General features: G+C 54.0%; 10 protein-coding genes across 10 annotated transcripts; 3 read left to right on the top strand and 7 right to left on the bottom strand.

Annotated features, from left to right (window-relative positions):
• Window positions 1–193: 193 nt before the first annotated feature.
• Window positions 194–1,256, bottom strand: PV09_00100 (uncharacterized protein). Its single transcript, XM_016352777.1, has 2 exons — window positions 1,017–1,256; window positions 194–957 (listed from the first exon to the last, which is right to left on the bottom strand). Exons 1-2 carry the CDS (start codon window positions 1,214–1,216, stop codon window positions 852–854), a joined length of 306 nt encoding a protein of 101 aa, XP_016219034.1. The 5' UTR covers window positions 1,217–1,256; the 3' UTR covers window positions 194–851.
• Window positions 1,257–4,357: 3,101 nt separating this feature from the next.
• Window positions 4,358–4,899, bottom strand: PV09_00099 (uncharacterized protein; the record flags this gene model as incomplete). Its single annotated transcript, XM_016352776.1, has 3 exons — window positions 4,358–4,515; window positions 4,582–4,624; window positions 4,684–4,899. The coding sequence occupies 3 exons, from the start codon at window positions 4,897–4,899 to the stop codon at window positions 4,358–4,360; spliced, it is 417 nt and encodes a 138-aa protein (XP_016219033.1).
• A 604-nt stretch (window positions 4,900–5,503) lies between these two features.
• Window positions 5,504–6,690, bottom strand: PV09_00098 (uncharacterized protein; the record flags this gene model as incomplete). The annotated part of the gene is made up of 4 exons (XM_016352775.1): window positions 5,504–5,739; window positions 5,788–6,458; window positions 6,519–6,628; window positions 6,667–6,690. The coding sequence occupies 4 exons, from the start codon at window positions 6,688–6,690 to the stop codon at window positions 5,504–5,506; spliced, it is 1,041 nt and encodes a 346-aa protein (XP_016219032.1).
• A 2,003-nt stretch (window positions 6,691–8,693) lies between these two features.
• Window positions 8,694–9,844, top strand: PV09_00097 (uncharacterized protein). Its single transcript, XM_016352774.1, has 4 exons — window positions 8,694–8,795; window positions 8,858–8,952; window positions 9,007–9,030; window positions 9,087–9,844. Exons 1-4 carry the CDS (start codon window positions 8,753–8,755, stop codon window positions 9,384–9,386), a joined length of 462 nt encoding a protein of 153 aa, XP_016219031.1. The 5' UTR covers window positions 8,694–8,752; the 3' UTR covers window positions 9,387–9,844.
• Window positions 9,555–10,679, bottom strand: PV09_00096 (uncharacterized protein). The gene is made up of 2 exons (XM_016352773.1): window positions 10,378–10,679; window positions 9,555–10,318 (listed from the first exon to the last, which is right to left on the bottom strand). Exons 1-2 carry the CDS (start codon window positions 10,601–10,603, stop codon window positions 9,636–9,638), a joined length of 909 nt encoding a protein of 302 aa, XP_016219030.1. The 5' UTR covers window positions 10,604–10,679; the 3' UTR covers window positions 9,555–9,635.
• A 322-nt stretch (window positions 10,680–11,001) lies between these two features.
• Window positions 11,002–12,362, bottom strand: PV09_00095 (uncharacterized protein). Its single transcript, XM_016352772.1, has 3 exons — window positions 12,133–12,362; window positions 11,281–12,080; window positions 11,002–11,230 (listed from the first exon to the last, which is right to left on the bottom strand). Exons 1-3 carry the CDS (start codon window positions 12,166–12,168, stop codon window positions 11,098–11,100), a joined length of 969 nt encoding a protein of 322 aa, XP_016219029.1. The 5' UTR covers window positions 12,169–12,362; the 3' UTR covers window positions 11,002–11,097.
• A 48-nt stretch (window positions 12,363–12,410) lies between these two features.
• PV09_00094 (uncharacterized protein) lies at window positions 12,411–14,227 on the top strand. The gene is made up of 2 exons (XM_016352771.1): window positions 12,411–12,936; window positions 12,998–14,227. Exons 1-2 carry the CDS (start codon window positions 12,604–12,606, stop codon window positions 14,024–14,026), a joined length of 1,362 nt encoding a protein of 453 aa, XP_016219028.1. The 5' UTR covers window positions 12,411–12,603; the 3' UTR covers window positions 14,027–14,227.
• Window positions 14,228–14,240: 13 nt separating this feature from the next.
• PV09_00093 (uncharacterized protein) lies at window positions 14,241–15,902 on the bottom strand. The gene is made up of 3 exons (XM_016352770.1): window positions 15,579–15,902; window positions 14,768–15,527; window positions 14,241–14,632 (listed from the first exon to the last, which is right to left on the bottom strand). Exons 1-3 carry the CDS (start codon window positions 15,856–15,858, stop codon window positions 14,497–14,499), a joined length of 1,176 nt encoding a protein of 391 aa, XP_016219027.1. The 5' UTR covers window positions 15,859–15,902; the 3' UTR covers window positions 14,241–14,496.
• Window positions 15,903–16,563: 661 nt separating this feature from the next.
• Window positions 16,564–18,273, top strand: PV09_00092 (uncharacterized protein). Its single transcript, XM_016352769.1, has 2 exons — window positions 16,564–17,592; window positions 17,747–18,273. Exons 1-2 carry the CDS (start codon window positions 16,877–16,879, stop codon window positions 18,150–18,152), a joined length of 1,122 nt encoding a protein of 373 aa, XP_016219026.1. The 5' UTR covers window positions 16,564–16,876; the 3' UTR covers window positions 18,153–18,273.
• Window positions 18,274–18,707: 434 nt separating this feature from the next.
• On the bottom strand, window positions 18,708–22,031 carry PV09_00091 (uncharacterized protein). The gene is made up of 2 exons (XM_016352768.1): window positions 21,709–22,031; window positions 18,708–21,614 (listed from the first exon to the last, which is right to left on the bottom strand). Exon 2 carries the CDS (start codon window positions 21,409–21,411, stop codon window positions 19,021–19,023), a length of 2,391 nt encoding a protein of 796 aa, XP_016219025.1. The 5' UTR covers window positions 21,412–21,614; window positions 21,709–22,031; the 3' UTR covers window positions 18,708–19,020.
• Window positions 22,032–23,241: the final 1,210 nt, after the last annotated feature.

The raw sequence follows: 23,241 nt of genomic DNA, 5'->3' as shown, positions 1-23,241 counted from the left end.
CACAAATTCAAGCAAACAGTGATAACTTATCTCTTCGACCTTGCGGAATCCAGACGACACACCCAATCGAAGAGCCGCACGACCGAGCTCGGACCTCAACGTGCCAGTTGACAAGTCCTGCTATCACGCCTATCAAGACTCAAACCGGCTCTCTTATCACACAGACATGCATCCTGAACCTTGCGAAAAATGATGCAAAAATGGTGACATTTGGGACGTCTTAGATAATACTTTACAGCTTATATCTGAAAGGGACGAGCAGCAGAGACGCTGCCACTCCAGGAAGGCTTCTAGAATTCCAGATCCCTCGTACAGATGCCAAACAGAACAAATAGACGGTCCCCTGCCTTCGGCTGCATGTGAGAGATCGTGTTGAGTATACGTGCGATTGGCTGAGAGAGCCGAGAGCGACCACAGCTTCTCTCAGAGTGCCCCGGTTTGTCCAAGACGCAGAGACTTCATCGACCAAAGCGACACGGGTTCCGTCGTTTTATCTATCTCGCAACCTGATCCGAAAGTTTCTCTAGTCTTCGCCTGTTTGATGAATCCCAAGTTTAGCTTGACCCCAGGCCATCAATCGTGGCGCACTCCCATTCCTCAGCAACGATCTCTGCAATCCCCTCTTTCTCTTGGCCAAGGTTCAGAACGTTGCGCCTCATCCCTTAGGCCACATGCAGGTCGATCCGTCTTAGCGTTTGTTCAAATTGGGCGGGTGGTGCTTGAAAAGAGAAGTGCCTCAAGCCTTCATGAATTTTTCACCCGCATGCGCCCACCAGGCCTTTGAAACGCTCTATCGCCGGGTTCTCAAACTTGAGCCACCGCCTTTAGTTGTGACTGAGTGATCGGAAAGATCATTCCGAGTTGCGACTACGCTGTACGTCGTTCGAAGTTTGAGCAGCGGCTGGGCTTGCGCCATTGACTGTCTCCTCCCCCAAGACCTTGCTGGCAGCCATAAACCTAACTGAACGTCAGCAAACTCCGGAGAACCCTAGTCAGGCAAGAAAAAATAGACGTACATCGCGCCGGCATAACCGCCAAGGCCTCTCATGGCATCGGCCTGGACAGCCGTCATTCTCAGCAAGTTCTCCAGGTCCGATACATGGGCTGTGAGTTGCGCCAGCTGCGAGTGTAGATGGGAAAGCTGGCGAGGTTTCTGCGAAGGGAGCGTGCTTAGGCGAGACGCAGCGCTGCTGTTCGGTCTCGGTATCTGTGACATTGTGTCGAGAACCGCTGGGATACCGAAGCGTCAAGGAACTGTTTATGTTTTTGTCTGGAGATGACGGGGAACGCGCCCCACGAGATCCGCGAAGAGCACGGGCCCTGCGACGTCACATGACGGAAAAGCAACATGTGGGTTCAGAGTGGGTAACCTTTGTCTTAACTTGTCTGTGGCTCTATCGCTAAAATTTCCATATGAACGGCATGGTAAACTTAAATTGAACCGCAGCTCTACACAGGCCTACAGTATTGGCATCCAATTTTATCCACCATAAGAGTACAGTTTAAACAGTGCTCAGGTTTGAAGACAGTTTGCGCTACGTAGAGAGCGCTCCCTAATTGCCTTGTCTGGATAATCTTCTTTTGACCAACGTTTCAGAGGAAGCTCTCAATGGAACTCGTTCTTCTCCGCATGTATGTCGTTCCTGGCAATGTTTAGCGTAAGCGGGTACAAACACGATTTCACAACGTACTCAAGGAAGATCTCGGTCTTGTTATTCATCTTCGAGTCAATGTTCTCGCAAAGCAAGCACATGATGAAGCCCAAACCACCAAATCCAAGGGCAGACAAAGCGGTTATTTTGAGACCACTGCAATCACGTCAGCAGATCGGCCAGTCGGTCTGCTAATTTAAACTTACTGCGCATACGACCACTTATATGCGGAGCTGGCTGCTACGAGAATCTCATCAGTCATTCCTGGAATGGCTTTGAGCGCAGAAGCCCCCAAGGGAAATGCTGCTAGCAGCTGTCTGGCGGACGACTCGGATAAACCAGCTGCGATGGCTGCTTGTGGAACAGTGGCGGCAGCACGACGGGACTGGGTGTTCGTCAGAATACTTGTGTAAATAGCCTGAGCCAGCGAGCCACCAGCGTATCTTGCTACGCCTGCCAGGCCACCGCTGATGCCAAGGTCATGTTGGTGGACACCGAGCTGTGTGAAGGCAATGCTCTCATACTGCGCCCAGCCAAAGAAAGCCATTTGCAGAAAGGTAAAGGCTATCATAGTGCCCTGGTTGTACGGTGTGACAAGTGCCTGCAGCGTACCCCAAAGCACCATACCTGTCCATGAAATGCAGAGAGTCCATTTCCAGTGTCCCAGGAGGTTTCCAAAAGCGATCAAACAACAGGCACCGAACACAAGACCTAGGTTAGGGGGAAGCGAAAGAAGCAATTGTGTCGATCGCGGCGTTGTGGAGTCGACCCAGAAAGCGTTGATCATAGTAGGATAGATAACATTTCCGGAGTAGTAAGTCATTGTGACGATGAAGGCGACGATGAATGGTACGGTAAACTCGCGTCCATTGTGTGTCCGGAAGATTCGCGGAGGGCAAAGCTTGTAGCTCGTCTTCGAGAAGGTTTCCCACAGGCCGAAAAGGACAAGGACTCCAAACCCAACCACCATGGGTGCAACAACCGTGATGTCGGATGAAGACTTGTAGGTAGTGTTGATGATGCCAACGAGAACCAAGGTTACACCTGGAACGACCAAGGCAGTTCCAACATAGTCCAACCCACGAATGCCATCCTTCCATGGAACTCCCTTGGGATGCTTCGGGGGGTGGTACCAGACGGCTAAAGAGACCAAGGAGATAAACTGAGCGATGAAACCTCCCCAGTAGATGAACTTCCAGTCGTTTCCTGATTCTATTGCATAACGACCCACGATCGGGCCAATGATGACGATGACGAAGACAAAGCCGTCACTCAAGCATATTCCAATGTGGCGGTATTTGTTAGGTATCATCTCAGGGATCGAACACATTGCCATCTCTGTTGGAATCATTAACGTTTTTGCCAAAATGCGGATAAAAAGGGAGACCATACGACAAAATCCTCCTCCGAAGCCAGTAATGGCTAGACCGGCAATAAGTTGGCTGCTACCTTTTGCTGTTGCGGCGATGATGAAGCCAATACATGAGACTGTGTTTCCGAAGAGGAGGAACAGACGCCGGCCGAAAAGGTCGCTATTGGAACCCGCTATGACGAAGCCTAGCGCACATCCCGTCGTATACGCTGGGACTATCGTTCGGGCCAGCGATAAGTTTCATGAATGGGCTTCTGCTTCTACGAGAGCACTTACCAAACCAGTACGAGTCTTCAGTTGCATTAAACCTGGTAGCAAGACCGGATATCATCGCAGACGTGGTGGGAACCGGCCAAAATGATAACCCGAAAGTCGATGAAAGAATCTATAACCATCAGTGCTGCAACAACACAATATACGGAATGGCAACCTACAAATATCACCCACCATGTTTTGGCGGTAACATGGACTTCTTCCTCATTTGTCGATGAGACAGGAGATGCAATCTCTACTTGCTGAGCGTCTTCCTTCTCAAAACTCTTTTCATGCTCCATAGGTTCAGTTCCAGTTGTGACAGGAGCAGCTTGCGCCATGTTGGTGAAGGGATCCGTTCGCAACAGTGATTTGGCCTAGCTCACAATGTTTATTAGGGTATCCGTAGGTACATATACCATGCGCCACTGCTGATCATCCGACCCCTTCTCCAGGAATTGCTTTCACGTCCATACACAGGAAACCCCATCAAGCTTGTTGGCGCCATACCGGATACATGGATCTTCCGAAGCCCATGAGCTTACATTGAATTGATTTCACAAGCAATTCTCTCCACTATAACCCCATGGTTACCAATAACCATTAGGCTAGTGCCTTCTCCAGAGCGGAGGTTAGATGTTTCCCTAACCCCGGAAATGTTTTCCCTTGATATGATCAGCCATCTAATTTGCCCCTTTAGGCATGAGGCTCGCTTCTCCTGCATGCCTATCGCAAAACAGCCGATGTGCTCGCAGTAAAGCTATGCAATACACAAACGAGCAGAAGACTTGTATGCTAGAAGAACAGTAGGGGCCAAATGAGGTTGTCGATATTTTCTCATTGTCAGCGTGTTGCAGCACTAATTATTGACTATCTGGTTCACTTCAGCCATTTATCAACCAATCGATTGTTTCAAATCAGCTGGATATTGATATGCTTTATTTACCATCGCTCCGAGGCGTTTCGGCTGTGACTCCTGGCGTTCCTCCCATCGATTCCAAAGCGGGCCCATAGATCACGTTCTCGTATGAGGCAAAGCAGCGGAAGGGGAGTTTCATCCCCATTCGCGGTGCGTCTGGCATCAGGGCTTTTTGGAACTCCTCACTCTGTTCGTCACGGTCAGCTCCACTTCGAGAAGTCTTCTCTTTGCAAAGCAACTTGCCTTGCAGAAATTATCCCAGTCCTCAAATTTCCTCACATAGATTTCGGAACATCCGTCGTAGTCGAGGACTTCGAGACCTTTCGCTGTTGCTTAGTGTATGCACAAACAAATGGGACCTCAACAGCCATCATGTCTAACTTTACCTGAGTCGGCAACCATTTTCTTCAACTCCGGGTAGGAATGTAGCTAGCGCTTGTTTAGTCCTCGATCATGACAGTGCCGATGCTATTTTCATTGTCTCTTACTTGAACATAACGCTGGATTTGATTTGACTTGAATGCCTTGGTACCTATCGTCAGGTCCGAATGAATACTCTGCCAATGGCGATGGAAATGTTCGTATGACACGTCGTCCTGCTTGCTAAAGAAGAACGAAAGTTTGAGGTATGGCTGCTCATTGGGCTTCGCGTCGTACGAAAGCGCATCGTACGCAAAAGTGTGATCAATTTTCTTCAAAGTCATGATGTTCGAAAGGAAGACTGGCCAGAGCAACGGGTGAGTTATTTTGGCGATTTAAAACGACGATACAGTTAGCTGCGGGACGCAGGCCATTATGTCCATCTCTCCAACACGTCCATCTTCTCCCTATGATTATTCCCCCTCCCCTCATCAACCACATCATGGACTGGAAATTGGGCTTCCCCGCCCCCAGGAATATTGGACGGGCCGTAGCCAAGTGATCAGCTGGCATTAGCTTGCTCATTCCGGGTAATCAGATTAGCTCCGCCAAACCTACAGGACGGATCTACATACGTCATGAGCTGATAACAAGTTGGAAATAGATATCCGCCAACTTTATGTAGTGCCACATGCTTAGAGAAAAAAGAAAAAAAAAAGAAAATTTAGGCGTACATTGTCAAAACGTGGGTCATATATCCGGTTCGTGGGGTTTTCTCTTCGGTATGCTCGCGCTTCAAACCGCTCGTGCTCGAACTCGTAGAAGTTTTCGTAGCCGCTTCTTATCTTGATTTTTGTCAAGCAAAAAGGGTCGTTCTGTGTGAAAGCTCTCTACGTTTGTGCACGGCAGATATAACGCTAGTAATTCACCGATTGGTATTTTCTGTTTCTAGAATACAACAACTTGGCGCTTGGTAGCTTTGCCAGCTTGCATCTCCTCCACCATCTTGCCTAGATCCTCCAGCGGTCTGAAGTCGACTTCTGGAATGATTTTGTGCTTGACTGTGAAGTCTACAGCCTTCTTCATTCGCTGAGGAATGCTGGTCGACTCACCCTTCAATCTGTACTTACCGATACAGAGATCAAGTGCCGTCACCCAGGAGAGCGGATTTTTCGGTAGTCCAACTGCTTTTGTCAGATCAAACATCGAGAATGTGAAAAAGGGGCACATACCACACATGATTAGACCGTTCAGTCTGACGACAGACGGTGCGCCGGCATACGCGGCATCGGCGTCCGAGAAGACAGCAGCAGCGTGCACGCCTCCATTGGTCAACTTCTTGAGCTCCTCGACATAGTCCTTGTTTGTTCTCGAGTTAAAGATGGCATCTGCACCTTGCTTTTTGAAAACTTCCAAGGTGGCGTCGTTGATATCAATACCGAGAACCTTGCAGCCCATGGCTTTGGCATATTGGCAAGCTAACTGACCAAGGCCACCGCATCCAATGACACCTAGCCACTGGCCCTCCTTCAATTCGCAGCTGTCCACGGCGTGAAAGGCTGTAATTCCAGCGCAGAAAATAGGCGCCGCTTTCGACAGATACTCATCGGATGAAGGAATCTTGGCAAGGTTTTGCCAGGCTTCGACGGCGTATTCTGCAAAGAACCCGTCGGCAGTGAAGCCTTGTAGCCTTTGCTTACCAGTCTCGCATAGCATGTTGTGAGTCAGGCAGCCTTCACACTCGAAACAGCAATCAAGGAAGTAGCCACAGCCCACGGCATCGCCAACCGAAAATCCCTTGCCTTCGGCCGTGGGGTGGATCTTCTCGATGATACCTACACCCTCATGCCCCATGGTGATGGGTTCTTCGTTGGCACGGTTATACATCATGAGATCGGAATGACTGTGTTTCGCTATTCAGGCCTTTTTTTATCATGAACGAGAACGGGAGATGTCATCATACCATAAAGATGCCGACTTGATCTTGATCAGGACCTCGCCCGGGCCTGGTTCTGGGATGGGCACATCGCGGATGACGACCTGCTTCAGTTTCTGCCGGGTAACGGTTTTAGGCTGGTGACACACGGGAATTTTTTGAGCGGAACACTTACGTTGTCCCACTGACCGGCTTTCATCCTGTCTGAATTGCTGTTCTCTTGCTGTGAGACGTCTGAGGAGAACTGGTACCTTGATGGTTTAAAGAACGATGTTTTCGATTTACGTTCGTGAGTTGCAGCTACACCAGCCTTTCTCTGCCCCTCTTTGAATTGTGCGGTTGAGTCATGTTGTCCATTATTGGAGAGCGTGCTTGACTATTGCGGCTGGCTAATGTTCCCCAGAGTACGTGGTAGATTGACCACCCCACCTACAAATGCCCGGAAAAACGTTTGCGACCTGCACCTTCGCGGGGCCGCACTGGCGCAACATGACAGCTCCTTTAAATCCGATCACAAGGCTGGGAACGAGACGAGAAAGGATCACAGATGCATTGACGTGACTCGTTAGCTGATTCGCGTTCGCTCGCCAGGACAGAACCGAGTTGAGGATGAACACCTCCGGCTGGGTAACCATTGCGCTAAGCTGTTTTCGGGGCCTAACAGTGTGAGAAAGTCGGCAACGTCGAAATAAACAAGCTCTACTCAGCAAGACAATCCTAACACTCTGAGGACTGTTCTGAACTTACAAAACGACAAGGGCTCAAGCTGCCGTGCTAGAACTCAGTGAATGTCAGAGAGATCAGTTCAAAAGCGGTGATGATACCACCGGTTGACTGCTTAGCATCGGGCTCCACCTGCGCATTCACGTTACGTAGTGTGCTGTCCAAATCCTGTTGTCGTAGAAATGAACAGATGTTCCGCCAAATTTATCATTGTGCTACTACGATTGGATCTCAGGGACAATGCTACTCATTCGCAGAAGAGCTAACGAATTGACATCACACTGAAGAGACGATGAAATGCGGATATTCCCGATTCAGATTTAGTACATTTGAGAGCGACCTGTCAAAAGGGAAACCTTAACCTATCGGCACTTTGATTAGAATCTGAAGCAGAAGTACGTCCAAGATCACAATAATTGAGAGGAAAATGATGCGGAGCTGCTGCGCCAAATAATGGTATCTCAAATGAAAATCAAGAACAAATGAAAACTAATCGCCCTCCTCGCTCTGCTAATGTCACGAGAAAGTAACCAACTTTGGGTCTCTCGGCAAACCATCGGCGGAGATACCACTCTTCCGGAATGTCTGCTCCATGTAAATCCGTCTCCCTTCATCAAAACCCACCCCCCTCCTCTTCATAATCTTGAGAACTTCACGCTTAGCATTCTCATCTAGTCCTGACCGCGAATCGCCTTCAACATTAGCGGTCATGTCGAAATCGGCTGAGTGCAGGCCCGCTTCTACGTCCTCCCGAAAGTTTGTTGGTAACGGAGTGTAGCGTGTTAAGCTTGTTGGGATCCAATTCGAAGGATGGGCGTCATAAAGAACGTCTTGTACACGAGCGGGAAGGAGGGGAAACCAACGGGAACGGGATATATAGAGAACTGGTTACGATTAGCGCATTAGCAGCGTAAATCGTCTAGACAATGGCTTACATGTGGCTATAACCAGCGTGAAAAAAGAGACGCTATATAAGATAAAACCCATTGCGCTGCACCTAGGTGAGATATTTCGAAAATCGAGTTGTTGTCGATATCGACGCCCCTTAAAATATGGCTGAGGAGACACAAGCACGCCGGCCTGCCGAATGCTCGAAGTGCAACCGCAGAACTCCACGTTGATGGGAGCTCCACGTTTCCAGAAAGAACTTATCGTTGCTTCGCCGTGTCGGCCTGAGACACGATACGGAAACCCCGGATGTGGTGGTTCGCAGAGAACAAAGCCAGATCTACGGATGCTCAACCAAAGGTACGCGCGAGCTTGTCGCGAATATGTAGTCTATACGGTCAAGAACTCAGGAGGAAGTCCGGCGCTGAGCAAATACGTCTCCAGCCGCGATGGCTTACGCAGTTGACAACGGTGAGCCCTCCCAAAACGGAAATCACGAGAGCGAACGGGCCCCGCCTGCCCTGAGCGCTCCGGCCGGCGGAAATACTTGGCGTTTGATTAGGTAAGCAAACTTTTTGCTCCCGCACAAAGCGACACCGAAGTCACGTCGAAATTCGAGGTGACAACACCACGAACCGACAACAACAGACATGAGCGCCCACATTCCAGCACCACTCCTCTGGGAGATTACTCGTACGTTTCAAGCAAATCCAAAGCAGCGATTGCGCAATTGCAGGCTGACTAGATGTCTATAGGCGGCCACAGCGCCTACACCGTCAAGCGACGATCTGGCGGTGGTGCCGAGTTCTCGAGGGATCCTCTGAACCTGACAAACAAACACTCTCGTATTGTACGTGCGACTCTTATTTAGGCCTGGCAGTCTAACGGCTAACAACTTCCTTAGCACGAGGGCTACATCAACGACAAGGTACAAAAATTCCTTGCCAAATTTCCTCGAAATCTTCTCATCTGACCGCAACCTAGGCCATCGGTATCGTCCCCAACGAGAAGGGTGGCTTCACCCTGTACACCAAGACTTCCAGCAAGTCGCATCAGCCTGCTAAGAGCACCCACAAGACCGTCTTCGGCCCATCGACCTCGTCGCGCAAGAGCTACCGCAGCATCCTTAACTCTACCGGCAACAGGGGATACCGCCCTGACCTTAGCAAGGCGGCCGTGAAGCGCGCTAGTGCCATCAAGGCATCGCAGCGACCAGTAAAGCCAGACCCTCCAACCAAGCTGAGGGGTGCTAAGGCGAGGAAGGCTGCTGCTGCGAGTGCTTAGATGTTAAGTCAATTGGGGGTTGCGGTATAAGAAGAGGCATGAATCTTGAGAATTGCGCCCCCTGATTTAGGGGAGATGGGGAGACATGGGCTGGCGTTTAAACGCGAGGCTGTGGACGTTGAGACTGGTCCTTATGCACGAATGGAACGAAGATTGTCGTCCACAGCAACTGGCAGACTGCGGTACTACGACCGTACGGCCTTGCCGCTTTCAAATCTCCTAGAGTCCAATTAGCTGAACCTCTAGTAACTATTCAACCGCTGCTTCAGGCTCGTATTCCACGTCAATGTTTCCCTTCATAACCATGACGGCTACACCAGACAATGATACACTTTCGATCCCGCCATCCGCAGACATGATAACATCAACGAAGATGTCACACTGCCTACCCATTTCCACCCCCTGTGTCAAATGAAACTTGCGCATGGTAGGCCCATTTTCAGTCAAACTCAGATAAGCACTCAAAGCTGCACTCGCACTTCCGGTACCAGGGTCCTCCCTCGCGCCAAATGCACGTGTGCGCAATTTCCGTCGTCCTGAGTCAGCATCGACACCCAAGTCAACGTAGTAAAATGTCGTCAGAAGGCCTTCGCGCCATCCCTCATCCAACGCCGGATATGAGGTGTAGCAATTTCGCATGCCCACGAGATTGTCGTCTTGCGTGGCCAGATCCACGAGGTCTGGGAGTTTGACCAAGATGAAGTTCATGCCTTTCACGATGCTGACGACGGGGTGATGATCAAAGGCTAGGCCGGCGAAAGGCTTGTCGTGTACGTGAATTTCATGCGCGAGCGCGACGCTTACCCCTCGATCTGTTTTGGAAATGGTCTTTCGTCCGGCCTTTGTGCGCAGCGCTAGAATGTCTGTCTTTTGGAGGCACTCCAAGACGTACACCCCAGTTCCGATGGTTGGATGTCCAGCAAACGGAACTTCTGCGCACAGATTATCAGCGAGCCGAGCTTCGATGCGGTTCTGGCAACAATTCACTCACCTGCGAGCGCAGTGAATATGTCAATCCTTGCTTCAGAACTCTTTATGTCGTCCTCCGTTTGCTCGTGTAGGAAGACAATCTCGGAGAGGTTGAACTCGCGAGCGATAGCCTGCTTCGTATCTTGTGGAAGGTTTGCAGCGGAACTCGGGAGGTGAATCACGGCCAGAGGGTTACCGACGAACTTCCTGTCAGTGAAAACATCGAGCGTGACAAACTGAAGCTGCATCTTGAAGAGTCGTACGTGTGTTGTAAGCAAAAAAAAAAAAAATCAGACTCCTGTTTCCAAGCACGGTGTATTACGCTGCGCTGTAATATATACAAGGAGATCAGAGTCTACATTTTCAGAAATCTCAATTATAAGTCTGAATTATTTTTCTCCTCCGAGTCTGTCGAATTCTGATACGCGCCCTTAGCATGTACTTCGCCTGATGACTGGTCGTCTGACTAGAGTCATAGTCCAGGGATGGAAATGTTGACCAGACAACGTGCAGCTTCTAGCGGCATTTGATGTAACCATGCACTTGAACTGGGATCATAATAAATTGCCGACTGAATGCTAAGAGGATAATTTGCATTTAAAATTTCGAATGTCAAACGATTTTGGGATGCTCAAAAATGGTCTGTCTAGGAGGTACGACTATGTATTATATCAAGCTACATAGCTACGCGTATATCTGCCACAACGACAACCATAAAAGATACCATAATATTCTGCATACTTTACGACAGAATGAACTCGATGCCCTTAACCAGGTTCGCATTGTATTCTGCTGCAGGCTCCTTTAGCACCTCGGCTGGGAAAGTCCAGAAATAATGAGGATATCCTGCATATTCGTCGTACTTCACCTGGACTCTGAAAGGAAAATGTTAGCTGCAATCAAATCACGAAGTATGCCACATTACCCGTTGCTTTCCAATTTCTCCTTCATCAGTCTGCCGTCATCGCGGAGAGTATCGTGCCCCGCGACGGTCATGTACACTTTCGGGAGCTGGCTCAGTTTGTCGCTAAGCAGAGGGTTCGCGTACGCATCCGTTGGGTTGCCGTACGCATCGAAGAACGCGCGCATGGCCGAGCTGGTGTTGACCGTGTGTTCCGCGTGCTCAACGTACGACGTGTACTTCGACTTGAGATCGGCGGGAACAAGGTCTGGGTGAATTGTGACCGGCACTTGTGCAGCAAGGCCAACGATCGAGCTTCCAAGCCCTTCGTCGATTATGCGCAAGGCAGTGGTGAAGACCAAGTTCCCTCCCGCGGAGGCACCACCGATGAACACCTTGCCGGCAACACCCCCCAGCGACTCGGCATTCTCCAGAATCCATTTGTAGGCCGTGACACAGTCGTCTGGGCCGGCCGGGTATGGGTGCTGCGGTGCCAGACGGTAGTCGACGGAAACGAGAACGACCGAGGCACCCTTGGACATTACTCGACAGCCAGCGTCGTCCATGTCCAAATCCCCCATTGCCCAGCCGCCGCCATGAATGTACATGCCGACGGGTTTGCTCCCCTTCGCATAGCCGGACGGCGTGTAGATACGGACCTTAATGCCATCGCCAATGGTGCGATCTTCGGTTGCGACTGAAACATCGGGAGCGGGAAACGTGTACTTGGAAACAAGAGCGCCTCCTAATTTTTCCCAGCCAGCGAAGCAGTCGGCAACCTTTGGGCCGTACAAATTTGGCCGCAGTCCGAGCTCTTGTTCGAACTTACACCATTAGCTTCAGCTTGTGCGTGCTTTGGGTCATCCGGCTGTCTACCTTGATCCAAGGCTCTGCAAAGCCTTCGTTTGCCATTCTGACGGGCGATGCTAGAATTCAAAAAGGACGCGGGGTCGAACCTGTGTCAAGATATGGGGTGCGCAAGTTTACATCGTCAGCTTCACGAGACGTCAATTCATCCAAGATCAATTCCCTCCATCTTGTCCCACATCGCCGGTACCGATCCAATCGCTTGCCGGAATTCGAAAACACCTGGGCGTGGGTGTACGGCTTAGAACAGCATGGTGTGCGTGGCTGATCTGGGGATGCGGAGAAAGACTTCCTTGCCCCTCGGCGCGACTCTGCAGCTCCACACCACGAATCATTCCACCAAGATGCAGATCGAACGGGCCCTAAAACGCCGAAAAATAATCTCGGATCGTAGCTGGGATATATTTCTCAGCTTTCAATCCGCTCTGTACGTGTTTAGAACCGCAATTGCCATCTTCTTCCTCCATAGTTACCGACGTCATGACTTCCATCAAGATGGAGGGCAATCCTGCCTTTGAGCGGATTCCGCCATGGACCAAGGCCAAGCTCCGACCGCAAGCCATTGAAATGATCCAAAAAGTGTACGACTGGGTCGAGACAGAGTGTGTCCCTGCCGAACCGATCATGAAAGCGCAAATCGAAAAGGATAGATGGACAACTCCACCTTTGATGCACGAGCTGAGGAAAAAGGCGAAGGCAGCTGGTCTTTTCAACATCTTTCTGCCGAATCACTTCAAGGAGAGCCCTGGCCTGACGAATCTCGAGTATTCGTGCTGCGCGGAGATCATGGGTCGTTGCTACTGGGCGGCGCAGGTACGTCTTTCGTTCTTGATTCGTGCCTAGCAAAAGAAACTCGGCTGACACGATTTGATAGACGATGAACTGCCATGCCCCAGAAACGGGCAACATCGAGCTTCTGGCCAAATACTGCACCGATGAGCAGAAGGAAAAGTGGCTCAAGCCGCTCATGAACGGTGAGATGTCCTCCGCTTACTCGATGACGGAGCCAGACGTGGCCGCGTCCGATGCGACCAACATTGCTTGTCGTATGGAGATCACGGACAAGGAGGTCATCATCAACGGGCGCAAGCTGTACGGAAACGTGTCCTACAACAAGGAGATGAAGATTTTCATTCTCATGGGCTGCTCGGATCCTACGAACCCGAACCCGTGGAAGCGTCACACTACTCTCATCGTACCCTCCGACGCTCCCGGCCTCACGATCAAGCGGAACCTCTCTATCATGGGCTACGACTGGGCTCCAGAGGGACACGGCGAGTACGTATACGAGAACGTGCGGGTGCCGAAGGAGAACATCATCCTTGGGCCCGGCCGCGCCTTCGAGATTGCCCAAGGCCGGCTTGGCCCCGGAAGAATCCACCACTGCATGCGTCTGATCGGGCAGACGGAGCGTGCGTACGAGCTGGCCCTCATCCGGGCCATCGACCCAAAGATCAAGCCGCGGGGCAAGCTCATCGGCGAGTTCGACAGCAACATCGAGCGCCTCGCGCAGATGCGCCTGGAGCTGGACCAGATGCGCCTCGTCGTCCTCAACGCGGCGGACACGATGGACATCATGGGCAACAAGGCTGGAAAGTACGCCATCGCGCAGAGCAAGATCCTCGTCCCCATCCAGGCCGCCAAGATCATCGACGAGTGCATGCAGATGTACGGCGGCCAGGGCCTCACGCAGCACACCGCCCTGCCCCAGATGTGGACGTACGCTCGCTTCGTGCGTCTCGCCGACGGGCCGGACGCCGCACACAGACACCAGGTCGGACGCGACGCCCTGAAGACGGCCCCGGCGTTCAAGGAGCGACACGCGGCCTACGTGAAGAGGCACAAGGAGCTGTGCGAGAAATGGGGCGTGAAGTACGTGCCGTACGGAGGCATCGAGTACTAATCCAACATACCTCTGCAACGGCAAAGTGAAAAACAAAAAACAAACCAAAAAAAAAACACCCCGGCACCAGCGCCGTAAGAGCCGGGGGCAGGGGAAATTCGAACCACTGCAAATTTCATCGCTCTCATGTATTATTTTTTTTTCTCTTTTCATGATATCTTTGCTCTGCCATACTGCTAAATCGAACCCCCCCCCCCCCCCCCCCTTGTATATAGACCGTAGCTGGATCAAAACCCATCCGCGCTTCTGTAAAGAGGAAAGAAAGAAAAAGAAAAGAAAAATAAAGAGGGGGCAAAAGGAAGGTCGAAAAGGAAGAAGAATGATCCGGACGACTCGGAAATGCAAGTGGTATCTACACGTGCCCGAATAAAAAAAAGAATATCCTAGACCGGCCCTTCGTTTCTTTACTTTCGTCTCTCTCTCTCTCTCTCTCTCTCTTTCACACAAACACACACACTTTTTTTCTCCTTTCACGGGATGATCTTCGCCTGCCTGAACCGGTCGAAGACGGTATACCAAGACTGCTTGATGTCGAACTCCTCCGCCTTGTCGCCCCACGCCTTCAGCGTCTTGGACATGTCGACGTGACGGTCGAAGTTGAACATGCTATGCCGGAGTTAGCGACGCGTACTGCTCCATGTTTCTTCTTTTCTTTTTTTTTTTTTTTTCATTCGATATTTTTTTTCCCTCCCCCCACATCTCTTCATTTTTAGGCACACAGGGGCTTTGGGAAATACGTACGTCATGATGAAGTAGGGGAAGCCGCCGAAGCTGCGGTCGTTTCCGACGCGTCCGCCCTTGAGGCCTTTCTCCTTGACGATCTTCTCCCACTCGTCCTTGTGGTCGATCACGTAGTTGTACGGCTGCGGAGCGCTGCCGTCGGCGGGGGGGTCGACGCCCTTGAGGCCAAAGTACGCGCAGATGACGGGCCACTTCTGGCTCCACGAGTGTGGCGTGGCACTTCCGGACGTGTTGTAGCCCTCGCCGTTGCCGAGGCCGTTCAGGGAGGCGTAGATGGAGAACTTTGCAATCTCGTCCTGGAAGCTGTCGTTGTGAAGGATCTTGTAGGACTGCGGCGTGCCGGGGAAGGGCACCTCGGCGCCCTCGCCGTTGAGGTGCCGGTACAGCGAAAGGTACAGGGCCAGGTGCTGGGCCAGGCAGTAGATGTTGTTGTTCGGCACGAAGCCGACGATGACGTCGGGGATGATCTCGCACCAGGTCCAGCTCTTCCCCTTGCTGAGGGAAATAAGCGTGTCAATCTGGTTGTAGTAGAACATCTGGGACGCGTACGGCTCCGGGATGCGCGGCAGAGATTCCTTGCATGGCAGGTCGTTCTTGAACGGGAACTCGTCGATGAGGTGCACGCCGTACCTCTTCGTGCCGGTGGGCAGCACGACGAAGTTGAGCTTCTTGGACAGGTTCTCCACCGCCACTACGGCTCGCTCGAGCAGCTTGATGTTGATGGCAATCTCCTTTGCAGGATCTGGGTCCATGATGTACGCTAGCGACACGTTAGCTCTCGACCGCTCGCATCACGCAAAGCTCTCCACACCGAAGAAGTACACCTCCGTGACGGTGTCGATGTCCTTGATCTTGCTCTTCATCTCCGCGTCCAGCGCCTCCTGCGTGTCGGTGTTCAAGTCAATGCCACTGACGAGCTGGAGCTTGTCGCTCTCCGGCCATAGCGTGTCCTCTTTGCTCAGAGGCCTGTTGGTCAACGCCGTGACTTTGTCGAAGGTGTTCGCATCTGGATATCCCTTCAAGATCTGGTCCACGATAGACCAGCCAGTGATACCGCTGGCGCCAAACACGAGAGCGTGGTGTCCAGGCATTTTTTTTCTTCTTTTTCTTTTTCTTCTTCTTCTTCTTCTTCTTCTTCTTCTTTGGACTACAGAGACCAGACAGGCGGGAGGGGGTGGGGGCAAGAGGCTGAACCAGAGCGACTGTGAAGGGGAGACGGCGAGAATGGCGAGGACGGAAAGCAGACGCAGCTATGTGTGCGAGCCTATTTAAAATAGAAAGAAAAAACGGAGACGATCAATTGTGGTTTTTTTTTTTAAAACCCTCTGTCGCTCTCCTCATGACCTTCCCGGACATCAAGACGCGAAGGTCAGGAACGCCATTCCTACTCAGCGTACACGCGCACGCTATTCTGCCCCGCGACCCCACCAGGCGAGCAGACAGGCGGGCTCTACAAGTCCGCTGGGCAGGGTTCCAAGCAGTGACAGCATCGTGGAGGGGAGTGGCCCGCGATTTGAGTCAAACAGACGACAGCAGAGAGGGGAGGGGCCCCGTGTTGGGCGAACGAGAGAGGACGGCAGAGCAGGACGAAGTGTTCTCCCGGCGTTTGTCTGGAAGATGATTTCCGGGCGGAGGCAGCGCTTCGGTCTGCAGCTCGACGTCGCCATGCCCCGTTTGGGGCGTGCGCAATGATTCAGTTCGTTCCCCACATCGTGCTTCATCCTCGGCGACTCTCACAGCTGGCTGGCGACCCGGCGGAAAAGCGCGCCTAGACGCCTTGCCTCTGCTGTATTGCTCCTGGGACGGCCGTGTGTGCAAATGGCTGTAAGACCCGTTGCCGCGGTCGACACACCTCGACGACGCGGAGTCGGATTTGTTTTTGTTTCTGGCGAGTGAACGAACGAACCGCCTTATTATTCCTCTGGCGAGAAGGTCTCTTTTGCGTCGCACACGACCTGTCTTCGCTCTGTCCATCCGTCTCTGCGACCAACAGCAACAAGGTTGGCCTCACGACTTTGGCTCCGCGGTCCAGCTCTTCGCCAGGCCAAAGTGAAGCAGAAGGAGCTTGGGAAAGGAGAAAAAAAAATAAAAAAAAAAAAGGAAGAAACCATGGCGGGCCCCGTTCGACAGCCAATCGACCTCAAGTCGCTGGAGAAGTACATCGACGAGAACGTGCCGGAGATCAAGACGCCGCTGCAGATCAAGCAGTTCGGCTTCGGCCAGTCCAACCCCACGTACCAGCTCACCGGCCGGGACGGGCGCAAGTACGTGATGCGCAAGAAGCCGCCGGGAAAGCTGATCTCGAAGACGGCGCACAAGGTCGACCGCGAGTACCGCATCATCCACGCGCTGGAGCAGACGGACGTGCCGGTGCCCAAGGCGTACTGCCTGTGCATGGACGACGGCGTGATCGGGTCGGCGTTCTACATCATGGAGTTCCTGGACGGCCGCATCTTCGAGGAGCCGCACATGCCGGACGTCTCGCCCGAGGAGCGCCGCGAGATGTGGAACGACGCCATCCGCACCCTCGCCAAGCTGCACAGGATCGACCCCAACAGCATCGGCCTGGGCTCGTACGGCAAGCCGACCGGCTTCTACAACAGGCAGATCGCCACCTTCTCGACGCTGAACGAGGCCCAGGCCGCCGTCGCCGACGTCGAGACCGGCAAGCCCGTCGGCAAGGTCCCGCACTCGGACTACTTCGTCGACTTCTTCAAGAACCCGGCCACCCAGCCCAAGGACAGGGGCACGCTCGTCCACGGCGACTTCAAGATCGACAACCTGGTCTACCACAAGACGGAGCCCAGGGTGATTGGTATCCTCGAGTGAGTCTTGGCTCTTTCTTTCTCTCTCTCTCTCTCTCTCTCTCTCCCTCTCTCTCTCTCTCTCTCCCGTTGCGACGCCATCCTTCCCCAATCTCCCCCTTTCCTGTCCTCGCAAGCGCCAAACGACTGACGTCCCCGCGCCGCGCCGCAACAGCTGGGAAATGTCCACCGTCGGCCACCCGCTGTCGGACCTCTGCTGCCTGCTCGAGCCGTACACGATCACGCCGCGCACGTACGTGCCGCGCCGCAACTCGCGCGAGCAGTTCCGCCCCTCCACCCTGCTCGTCGGCCTGCCCACCCGCGCCGACAACATCGCCCTGTACTCCCGCGTGTCCGGCTACGACGCCGCCCCGGACATCCCCTGGGGCACCGCCTTCGCCATGTTCAGAAACGCCATCATCTTCCAGGGCATCGCCGCGCGCTACGCCCAGCGCCAGGCCTCCTCTGCACAGGCCTTCGAGGTCGGACAGGAGATGGCGCCCAGCGCAGAGATCGCAAGGGGCCTCGTCGAGGAGGCAAAAGGCCTGGTCGGCACCGCGACCAAGATCAGCAAGCTGTAGACGTTTTTTGTGTTCCGTTTGTCGTCTTTTGATCATGTTTGTCTCTGCATGTAGCGCATCTACCTCCCAAGCCGTGTGTAAAGTTCAGCAACATATGCATGTACCGTCGTCTTTGCGCCTAGGGGGGGGGGGGGGGGGGTTCGGCAAAGTCACAACGTCTCTTTTTTTACAATGCTTAGGCGCACCAAGTTTCAGAAACCGCTTTCAGAGAAAAGTGTCATGAGATTAAAAGACGATTGATATACTTAGATTCCTTTCTGTCCTCGTAGACAACCACCTGAGTGTTTTTCTAAAAAGAAAAGGTTACAGTTTTTTTTCCCATACTGCCGCTGTTCAGCCAAATTAGGAGCGCAGGATCGTCCTACAAAGCCATTCTCTCCAGACATACGTTCGCCACATTAGAAAAGCTCATCTGGAGCCATGAGAAAAAAAGACCCCTTATCCAGATCGAGCACAAACGCCATGAAAAGTTTCCGCCCAACCGTCCCAGGTATCACGTACGTCCTACGAAAGGTCTCAATGAAAAAAGGAACAAGGAAACCCTGGATGATGTGGTTGTATTTAAAAAAAAAAAAAAAAGAAAAAGAACTCCATGAAGACCTCGACAAACCAAATCGCGATCGAGAGATCGTGGGCCTCTTTGCTGTGAAGCCGGGCTAATTCTCTTTCTCGTGCTCGTATACATTCGTGTCCGTTCATTACATTCATTAATCAGCCGTTAGCGGTCTCGGAGGGGTTCTCCAAAATCGCCATAGACATTGAGAAGGAGGGGGCCGTTTTAGAAAGGAAGGAGTAAGAACAATGAGCGTGTCCAGCCAAATCATTGAACAGGAAATTGACGTTTATACGAATGGGAGACGGAGCGCCGTCAGAATAGATTGGTTGCACTCCGTCCTAGTCCTGGACGTGCACTCGCCCTCGCATTTGGATGCGGTTTGCTCGGGGAGCCATAGCTCTTCATCCAGGCACCCTGAGGAGGCGCAAGATGCGTGGTGGTACCGGTGTGCCCGCTCGCACGGGGCGCGGACGTGGAACCAGAGGCCGCAGCAGGAGCCTTCGCTCCGATCTTCTGGAATCCCCTCGAAATGTCCAGCCCGTCCGAGTCGTCCGACGGCAAATTGACCGTTGCGAACATGAAGTCGTCTTCCTCCTGGATTTCTGGCAGCGTCATGGTCTGAAGAAGACCGTGATGCGTGGACATGGGAGACGGATGCGAACGGGGCTGGTTACGCTTGATCGGCGACGTGCTGCCGTTGGACGAGCGAACGGGCGAAGCGATGCGCGCGGGAGAACCGAGCAGCTTCGTCTTAAAGTCAGACATTGGCTTGTCGTTTTCGTCAAAGGGGCTGGCTAGCTTGCCGCCGAACACGTCGTGAAGAGCGTCCGTTGCGGTCAAGCTGCGGTCAAGGCGTGGGCGCTTCGTCGACTTGAGCGGTGAACTGCCTAGGAATTCCTCGTCGGCGAAGACATCGAAGACGCCGGAGAATGCGTCGGTGCCGTTGTCGTTGGAGAAGATTTCGAACGCTGACGTGTTTGGAAGTTCAACGTCGGGAATCTTGAACGGGCTCTTGTCCTCAAATATGCCCATGGAACTCTTGTCTGGGGAGCCCAAGAGCTTACGTACGTGCTCGCGATGATTCCTGAGGTTGGTTCCGGGAGAGACAGACATGGGAGGTCGCGCCGGCTTCTTGAAGATGACTGCTGGGGTGAGTGGGCCGTGTTGAAGGGCATTGCCAGCTGCGTCGACATTCTTGTAGGGCGACGAGGAGACGAAGGCGAGCGGTGCATCGAGCCTAGACGTGCCAAATTTGCTCGGACTCACGTCAATGGAGGAGCTGCGCATACGCCTGATCTCTTCCTCGGCGCGGCCACGCTTCATGGCAGGGTGATCGCGATCCACCTCCGAGGTTAGAAAGCGCACGTTGCGTGTGGCGGACGACTCGATCGATGAGTAATAGCCGCTGTCTCCAAGACCGCCGAACTTGCGCTTCCGGCCACCCGAAGGCCGGCTGGAGGGCGCCTGTCTGACCGGCCGGGGAGGAGTGTCCTCGCGTTCGGGCACTGGCGGCGGCGACGAGCGTATATCCACCGGCGGTGAAGACGATCGAAACGTACGTGACGGTGGTGGCATCAGCGCCTCCGCTGGGGGGTCGATGCCTTCATGAATAGCAGGATCCGACGCAGGGATCGTCGCGTCGGACGACAGCTCAGTCTCGTCGCCGAACTTGGTCGCGTCCGTCTTCTTTGCGTAGCTCGAGTCGAGCGCAAGGTTTGCGTTGGACGACGACGTCATCGGACGCGGGAGCTCGTTTGGATTTGGGTATGTGAACGAGTTGCTTTCTGACGGCAGCGTGTTTCGGCGCGGCTTCTCTTTCATGAACTGTCCCTCCATACCTGCGACGATGGCCCAGTAGTTACCCTTCCCCGGGTCATCCTTTGGACGTTCCTGTTTGTAGAAGGCTTTGTTCAGGCTCAGGTTGTGGCGGATGCTGTTCTGCCAGCCTGCGTCACCGGCCTGGTAGAACGAAAAGCTTGAGGATATCCAGTTGTATATGGAGGCCAGAGTCAGGCGGCGGTTTGGGGAGCGCAAGATGGCCATGCCGATGAGCTGTGCGTAGCTGTAGGGTGGCTTCGTGCCGTCGTCCTCGAGTATGGGCATGTCCTCCGGGGCTGGGAGAGAGACGGACTCGGTCTTCTGCTTCTTGCCGGCACCGTTGGTGCTAACGGTAGAGAGTGGCCCGCTGTCGGTCATGCGTCTCTTGAGCGTCGACTTCTTCGGTGGCAGTGAGACGCTGGCCGAACCCTGATGTCTGATCTTCGGCGCGGCCGAGCCATGCACGTTTTCCTTGTCCATCGCGGCGGCGTCCGTCCGTGGATTGACGGACTTGTAGTTGCGCATCTGATAGGGCTGTAGCGGCATTCCACGCTCGTCTGTGATGGGAGGGCATTCGTACGCCGGGGCACCACGCTTTATCGGCGAGTCGGTGGCAAGACCAAAGTCTGGTGGAGGTGGGAAGACGACGGTGTTGAGGTTCGTCTTGTCGGCCAGGGCCTTGGCCGGCGGCGAGCTGGAGTGGTGTCTCGTCTTCACGGGCGACAGACCGCTGGGCACGGTGTATGATGGATCGAACGACATGTTCTGGGGCGAGTTGGAGTCGAAAAACGCGGCCTGGCGATGCTGGATGGAGCCGAAGTCGTCGACGGCGTCGACGGGGTCCTGAAAAATCTGCAAGGGGGGTGCTCGACGCGTCGCCGTCATCGCAGCGGTGCCGAGAGAGCTTGGAGGCGATGAATGGAGGTCCTGCACGCGCAATGACGCGTCGGAAACGTTGTTGTGATCGCTGACAAGGCTGTGGTGTCGCTGTGTAAGGGTGTGTGTCTCCGGAGGGGTTCGGGTTGGGACTGAGCGAGCTTTCAAGAGCTCAATTCGTCACGGGCGAGACAATTCTGGCGGGTCGAAGCCTGAACGCCGGTTAACACCGCAGGCAAGCGGCCTCCAGATACACGCAGTCGCCGGAGAGCGACGCAGGAGGCGTAAGGGGGCTCTTGTCCGTACCAGGTTGAAAAGCACGTCGTGGGGGCGAGAGGCACTGTGCACGGCTGATGAAGTGCGAGTGACTGAGGGGATCTGTGGACGCGAAGTAGAGGAGCGGATTGGGTTCTGAAAAAGCGTCGAAGCGCAGCAAAGGCACAGAAGAACAAAGGGAGAAAGGGCCAGTGTGGCGTAGACGAAGATGGAAGATGGACGTGTGGAGGAGGTGGAGGAGAAGGAGGAGGAGACGGAGTTGGAGGTAGTAGTGTACCGCAGCGTTGGTAAGATAGGAAGGAAAGCGACTTGGGAGCGTAGGGAGAATGGCCGGGCTGCGCTCCAGGATTCCTCTGGGGGGGGGGGGCGCCGAAGATGCAGCGGGCGCAGGGGGGGGGACCAGCGTGTGTCGCAGCGAGAGAGCGCAGCGAGGCCAGCAGCAGTGCAGGGAGTCGCTCGGGCGGACTGGCGTCGCTGGCACTGGCCGTCCTGCTCCCGCCCGCGGCTACTTCTACTCTGCCCGCCGCCGCCCACCAGCTCGCTCTGGGCCCCGTCATCCCCGGCCGACGCAATGCGCCGGAGCTGAGGCCTGCAGGCGCTGCCAACGCACGCAAACGCGCCCGGCCCCGGCGGCTTGATTGGCTGGCACGGCTCAGATCGCGCTCTCTCGTGCGCCAGAGCCACCGCGCCGTCTCTGGTCTCGCGCGTCGTCTCCCAGCCTGTTCCATGCTCCGTAACCTGCTCTGCCTTGGCCGCTGGCTTCCACCGTCGTCATCGAGCCCGTGGATCTTCTCCTTTTCTTGCCTCGTGCCTCGCCCACGCCGTCCACCACGGGCAACACCAGTTCCAGCACCGCGACCACCACGACCACCACGACCCACTCTCCCGCTCGCAGCCACACACACACTCGCGCTGCGCTCCCCGTGGCCATCTAGCTCGCGGCTCTACGTCGCCGCCGGAGATTACCTCGCCAGCAACGCGCCTTGTTAATGTTCCGGCTCCTCACATAAGGCTGAAGCTAGGAGGCTCTGGCGTCCGGCTCCCCCCCTTAGCGAGCCAGTGCGCCAGCCAGCTCGGCGAGCACGGCGGCGTGCTGGTCTGAGAAGGACAGAAACAGCTGAGCTGGACGGGACCACAGGCCTGCCCACGGGCCCAGCCCGGCGACGTCTGGTGTGACGCTGGCCTATCACCGCCGTGCTGTAGCCTCGGATCGCTATATTTGATGTGAATCACGCCCCACTCCTCTCTCCGACGCGCAGGAGCGCTTTGTAGAAACAGGTGCCAATGATGTTCGCTCTGCGTCCATCTGCTTTCTCTCTCTGTCTCTCTCGCTCTCTCTCTCTCTCTTTGTTCCTGCGCACCGCCGAACAACGGGCGCGTTTCCCTTCCTCTCTAGCTGAAACATGGGCGCCCTTCCCAGTCGCTCGACAGCACAGTCCACGGCCACCCTCTCCCTCTCGTCCCAGGAGCCGAGAGCTAGCCAGCCGTAGCATCGCGCCATCGTTCGACTCTGAAGCTCCTTGACAGCCTGCGCTGCTCACCACGCTTCCTTTCGTCATGCTG

The sequence above is a fragment of the Verruconis gallopava genome (genome assembly GCF_000836295.1).
Source record: "Verruconis gallopava strain CBS 43764 unplaced genomic scaffold supercont1.1, whole genome shotgun sequence".
NCBI lineage: Eukaryota > Fungi > Ascomycota > Dothideomycetes > Venturiales > Sympoventuriaceae > Verruconis > Verruconis gallopava.
Note: the sequence above shows the minus strand (reverse complement) of the source record. Positions and strands in the feature narration are given on the sequence as shown.

Coding starts and splice junctions, on each gene's coding strand:
- PV09_00091 (XM_016352768.1), bottom strand. CDS start 21,411: ATGACGGCGACGCGTCGAGCACCCCCCTTGCAGATTTTTCAGGACCCC.
- PV09_00095 (XM_016352772.1), bottom strand. CDS start 12,168: ATGGCAAACGAAGGCTTTGCAGAGCCTTGGATCAAG. Junction 12,081..12,132: donor TTGCAGAGCCTTGGATCAAG/GTAGACAGCCGG, acceptor TAATGGTGTAAG/TTCGAACAAGAGCTCGGACT. Junction 11,231..11,280: donor GAGAAATTGGAAAGCAACGG/GTAATGTGGCAT, acceptor TTTTCCTTTCAG/AGTCCAGGTGAAGTACGACG.
- PV09_00096 (XM_016352773.1), bottom strand. CDS start 10,603: ATGCAGCTTCAGTTTGTCACGCTCGATGTTTTCACTGACAGGAAGTTC. Junction 10,319..10,377: donor CATATTCACTGCGCTCGCAG/GTGAGTGAATTG, acceptor ATCTGTGCGCAG/AAGTTCCGTTTGCTGGACAT.
- PV09_00093 (XM_016352770.1), bottom strand. CDS start 15,858: ATGCCTGGACACCACGCTCTCGTGTTTGGCGCCAGCGGTATCACTGGC. Junction 15,528..15,578: donor CACGGAGGTGTACTTCTTCG/GTGTGGAGAGCT, acceptor ACGTGTCGCTAG/CGTACATCATGGACCCAGAT. Junction 14,633..14,767: donor TTCCCCTACTTCATCATGAC/GTACGTATTTCC, acceptor ACTCCGGCATAG/CATGTTCAACTTCGACCGTC.
- PV09_00094 (XM_016352771.1), top strand. CDS start 12,604: ATGACTTCCATCAAGATGGAGGGCAATCCTGCCTTTGAGCGGATTCCG. Junction 12,937..12,997: donor GTTGCTACTGGGCGGCGCAG/GTACGTCTTTCG, acceptor ACGATTTGATAG/ACGATGAACTGCCATGCCCC.
- PV09_00097 (XM_016352774.1), top strand. CDS start 8,753: ATGAGCGCCCACATTCCAGCACCACTCCTCTGGGAGATTACTC. Junction 8,796..8,857: donor ACTCCTCTGGGAGATTACTC/GTACGTTTCAAG, acceptor AGATGTCTATAG/GCGGCCACAGCGCCTACACC. Junction 8,953..9,006: donor CAAACAAACACTCTCGTATT/GTACGTGCGACT, acceptor CAACTTCCTTAG/CACGAGGGCTACATCAACGA.
- PV09_00100 (XM_016352777.1), bottom strand. CDS start 1,216: ATGTCACAGATACCGAGACCGAACAGCAGCGCTGCGTCTCGCCTAAGC. Junction 958..1,016: donor GGCGGTTATGCCGGCGCGAT/GTACGTCTATTT, acceptor ACGTTCAGTTAG/GTTTATGGCTGCCAGCAAGG.
- PV09_00092 (XM_016352769.1), top strand. CDS start 16,877: ATGGCGGGCCCCGTTCGACAGCCAATCGACCTCAAGTCGCTGGAGAAG. Junction 17,593..17,746: donor AGGGTGATTGGTATCCTCGA/GTGAGTCTTGGC, acceptor GCGCCGCAACAG/CTGGGAAATGTCCACCGTCG.